This window comes from Puntigrus tetrazona, unplaced genomic scaffold (assembly GCF_018831695.1).
Source record: "Puntigrus tetrazona isolate hp1 unplaced genomic scaffold, ASM1883169v1 S000000837, whole genome shotgun sequence".
Taxonomy (NCBI): Eukaryota; Metazoa; Chordata; class Actinopteri; order Cypriniformes; family Cyprinidae; genus Puntigrus; species Puntigrus tetrazona.
Genome location: NW_025048437.1, coordinates 415,001 through 420,000, shown reverse-complemented (window position 1 = coordinate 420,000; position 5,000 = coordinate 415,001). Strand labels below are relative to the sequence as shown.

At 38.6% G+C, this 5,000-nt stretch overlaps 1 protein-coding gene across 3 annotated transcripts in view; it reads left to right on the top strand.

The window, feature by feature from the left end:
* The window catches only part of LOC122335615 (homer protein homolog 3), a 29,438-nt gene that overhangs the window by 10,858 nt on the left and 13,580 nt on the right, over window positions 1–5,000 (top strand). For 2 of the 3 annotated variants that reach the window (XM_043233465.1, XM_043233467.1), the window contains 4 exons: window positions 1–41; window positions 909–1,016; window positions 3,685–3,693; window positions 4,920–5,000. The exon at window positions 1–41 is cut by the window's left edge and continues 91 nt beyond it; the exon at window positions 4,920–5,000 is cut by the window's right edge and continues 53 nt beyond it. In XM_043233465.1, the coding sequence (XP_043089400.1) occupies window positions 1–41; window positions 909–1,016; window positions 3,685–3,693; window positions 4,920–5,000 (239 nt within the window). The remainder of the gene's footprint in view (window positions 42–908; window positions 1,017–3,684; window positions 3,694–4,919) is intronic. The other variant, XM_043233466.1, reaches the window with a different exon arrangement.

The following is a 5,000-nucleotide window of genomic DNA, read 5'->3' as shown; positions in this document are numbered from 1 at the left end:
TCTATGGCCTCGGATTCGCCACGGAGCAGCAGCTGCACCAGGTGCGGACATCAGGACAACGATTTCTTCTTTAAAGGAGATCCATTGTGCCTCCTTTTACAGTATATAATGCGCTGTTTTCGCGCACGTCTCTTTAAATGCGAACGAGCTGCTGCTCTTCACCCCCTTTTCCAGAACTGGGCTGTGCCTTTGGGTATATTCTGCTAAAAACATCTATTTGGTTCTGATTATGCATGTGACCCTGCACCACAAAACCAGTCACAAGTGTCCATTTTTGTAAATGATAAATAAGCTTTCCGTTGTTGAGATGGGACAATATTTGGCCGTGATACACATCTGATCAAATGTTCTTATCAATCCATATTACTAATCAAAGCTTTAATATATGTACGGTAGGAAGTGGGCTAAATATCTTCATGGAATATGATGAAGTCCTATCCTAATGATTTTTGGCATCCTTTTGACCCATGCAATGTGTTTTTGACTATTGCTAAAAAATATACCCCGGCGACTTAAGACCAGGCTCACATATTAGTTTAAACTTCTGATATAAAATAAGATCCCCTTTACACGTAAAGAAATCTGAGCATCTCTTTTTTTTCACGTGCTTGCAGAGAAATTAATAATAAATAATAGAAATGTGCTTGTTTGTTCTTTTTCACATTTCCTATGCACCGTGGACCCAACTATAGCACTTTAAAAAGTCCAATTTTTATGTTTTTTTTTAATGATATGTGATCTTTAATGATCCATCTATAGAGAAATTACACAGCGAGTACACGGATGCAAATGCTTCAAATTAAATTAAGAGAGTGGGAAAACCCGACTTAATATAGTTCTACACAGACACGTTTGCAAATACTTGCATCACCTCTTATATAATACAGCACTGTGTGTTTTCGTTGCAGTTTGCTGAGCGTTTTAAAGAGGTGAAGGAAGCTGCGCGTCTGGCCAGAGAGAAATCACAGGACAAGATGGAGCTGAGCACCGCAGCTCTCAGCATCGCAGCGCCTCAGGTGTGACCTCGTTTATTTTACACACAAATACATGCACATAGAAAATACAGCGCTGGGAAGGTTGCTTTGGAAACCTAATGGGTTACAGATCGCAAGTTGCCCTATTCAACATGTACTTTATCAATGTAACTTATTACATTTGATTGCTTTTCCAAATTTCTATATTTCTATCATAATTAATAGAATTAAGAATATAGATAGAATTAAGAAATTGTACACATAGTTTTAATATTTCATTGCGTCACGATTGACCGATCAGAATCAAGCATTTCACAAAGCCCTGTAATAATTTATTTTAAAGCACAGGCAACAAAAAAATAAATAAATAAATAAATAACACTTTATTTGAGAGAATTCTGAGGTTAAATACAGATTTAAAATAGTTCATAGTTATGACAAGAAACACTGGCATCTAACAATTCCATGGGAAAAAAACTTAAAAAATAAAGCATATGACATAAAGCCAAATAGGAAATAGTTGGCCAATAAGCATGTGTCCTAAACTCCATAAACATATGTGTGGTTTTTGTGTGTGTGTGAAAATTTTCATTTAAATTAATAAAAATTTTTCTCAGTTACTGTAACTAATTACAGTTACATTTACTTTTCAATTAAATTCCACAATTATGTTACATGCAACTAGTTGAAACACTGAACATACATAAATAGGCTTCAGGCATGGCAAAACCTGACAACCACCCAACATTCTAGAAGACAGGCAGTACATTAAAGCTGCATAGCAACACCCTGGCAACCAGCCAACATTCTAGCACTATGGCAATCCATTAAATCTACTACTTAGAAAACCCATAGCAACATCTTGTCAACCACATAGAGCATTTTAACAGCTGCATAGCAACTCCCTGGCAACCACTGGCAACATTCTAGCAGCCTGGCGAAGCATTGAAACTGCATAGACCCCAGCAACCATGTCACTCGCAACATCTGCCTAGTAATCCCCTGGCAACCACCCAACATTCTAACAGCCTTTGAAGCAGATCTCCAGCATTAGCAACCACATGGCATTTTAGCTGCAGCATCCCATAACCCTGGCAGCCAAACAACATTCTAGAAGCCTTGTTTATTAAATCTGCAACACTCTGACAGTCCTGATGCTCACAAAACATTAGCACCCACATAGCAACACCCGAGCAACCACAGTACTATAGCAGCTGCATAACAACACCCCAGCAACCGCTCGGCATTCTAGAAGCCTGGCAGCACATTCCAACCATACCTTAGCATCCACTTAGTAACATCCTAACAACCACTTAGCACTGTAGCAGCTGCCCCTAGCAACCACCCAGCATTTCAGTAGCCTGGTTACACAAACAAGCCACTGCTTAGCATCCACATAGCAACATCCTAGCAACCAATATTAGCACTATGGCATCTTCATAGCAATATCCTAGCAACCACACAACATTCTAGAAAACCTGGCAGAACGTTCCAACCATAAAAAGCAACACCCTGGCAAACACTCAGCACTGTAGCAGCTGCATAGCAACACCCTAGCAACCACTCAACATTCTTGGAAGTCTGGCAACACATTTCAGCCACTCATTAGCATCCACATGGCAACAACCATTCACAACATTTTAACAGCTACATAGCAACATCCTGGCACCCACAACACTTTGGCAACTCCATAGCAACGCCCCGGCAACAGCCCACAGTCGCCTAGCTTTACTCATCTTCCTATAATTTCTGCTCTTCATCTCACAGATCTTGTGTGTGTGTGTGTGTGTGATAAGTGAAGTGTTACTGTAATCCTAGAGCGGGATGAGCTGGGTCATTCGTCTCACTGGGAAGTGAGAGGAGAACTAGGACAGTGATAAAATTATCCGGAGCCGTCCTGTTCGCTCTCTGCCAGTGTCTGTCTTCTCATGATGTCGAGCTGCTGGTCTTTTCAGGTCAGCAGACCTCTCGACATCCTGATGAGAGCCATTCCTTCTGCTGTTCACACTCAGTCCGCTTCAGTGTCTGTTCTCGTTAGCTTCAGCAGCAGAATGCATTCATCAGTCCTGATTCAGGGCTTAACGTTGTTGCGTTCACACACAGTTTGCTGTTAAACCAGAGTGACACCTGATATCTAGATACCTAACTGGGTTTTAAGCTTGATTTGGGCTGGTGTCAGAGATTTAAGAGTCGCTCATTCATACAGACCATAGTTTAGTTTTTCAAACACTGACTATCTATATATATGTGTGTGTGTGTGTGTGTGTGTATATGTGTGTGTGTGTGTGTGTGTATATATATATATATATATATTTGTGTGTGTGTGTGTATAAATATGCAAAACTAGAACTTTCTTTACTTGGAATTAAATCTAAAAAAAAAACATTTATAGTTGGGTTTTTTCTTTGACCTAATTAACTTAGTTAACTATAACTTGCAGCTGGTCAGTTTCTACTGTTTGTAAGCTTTACAGCAATGATATTTTTTTTTAGATAAATGAACTAATATATTTTCCAGCGTTACATTTGTCCTAAACCACTAACATTCGGATTCAGTATATCTCCATATTTTGATCTAATTTATAATTGATTTGTTTGCGGCTCAATCTTTGTAAAAGACGGAAAGGCAGGTGTGTAGAAGTGAGTAGAAATGCCACGCACGTGATAAATGTATGCTTTTCTCTCAATGCTTTCAATCCGGATGCGGTCAGTTCTCTCAGGTGAGTTTGACATTCTCTGTGATTCGTAGTGTTGTGGGAATGTTAGCAGCCGCCGTTGATGGAGTAAAGGGGGTGTGTTTGTGCTTTTATCACGCACACACACACACACACACACACACACACACACACATCACGTGTCCCTCGAGCTCCACGGTCAGCCCCGGAGCATCATCTGCCACTGCACGAGCAAAACCAGGTCATCTTCACACCAGACCTTCACCAGAAACGAATGCTGAAACGAAGCAAATAATGACAACTGAAGAAGGATCTGATTTATAACGACTGATTTAATTGTAATGACAGAGTTCTGCTCATTTTTGTGGCTTTGCTCACCTCTTATACGAGACTGAAAACGCCCTTTATTGTTTTGTTGTGTTTTATAACATACGTAAAATTGTGAAATATTATTTTTTATTAAAAATAGCCGGTTTTATGTGAATATATTTTAAGATGTAATTTATTACTGTGATACAAAGTTACATTTTCAGCATCATCGTGATCCTTCAAAAAAAGTTCTAAAATGCTGATTTATTAACAAATAAATGTCGAACACTGCTTAATATTTTTTTGTAACCTTTTTATCAGTAAATCAGTAAAAGGCTAAAAAAAGAAGAGCAGAATGTATTTAAAATGGATATCTTTTCTATTAATAATATATACTACTGCCTAAAAGTTTGGTGTCAGTGAGTTTGCATTAATTTCTTTCAAAAAAAGTAATTTATTTATTCACCAAGGATGCGTTCGATTATTAAAAATTAAAAACTGATAGGATAAGTTTACATTGTTGGAAAAAATTTATATTGTGAAACAATGTTATTCGTTTTACCTAAATACACACACACACACACACACACACACACACATATACATATATAATGCATGTGTGCATTTATTATATTTAATGAATTAATTAAAATTTCATATACAATAAGTGTATTTAGAATTGTAATAAATAGCTGACAGGGTCACTGTTTGCCATGATGAAACACATTTTTTGCATGTTATTTTTTGTTTATTTCTCTTACTGTAAATACAGTACGTTATTTTTTTTAAGTGTAACACTCAGCTGTCTGTTAAAAGGATTTACCTTGAAGTCTGTCGGTGTGAGTCAGACGAGGCTGATAGCGGTGTGTGTGTGTGTGTGTGTGTGTGTGTGTGTGTGTGTGTGTGTGTGTGTGTGTGTGTGTGTGTGTGTGTGTGTGTGTGTGTGTGTGTGTGTGTCGTAGGACTTGTCTGACGAGCTGCAGTCTCCTCCAGTGATGTGTGTGAACGGTCCGGAGGACAAGCTCTTCCGGAGCCAGAGCGCT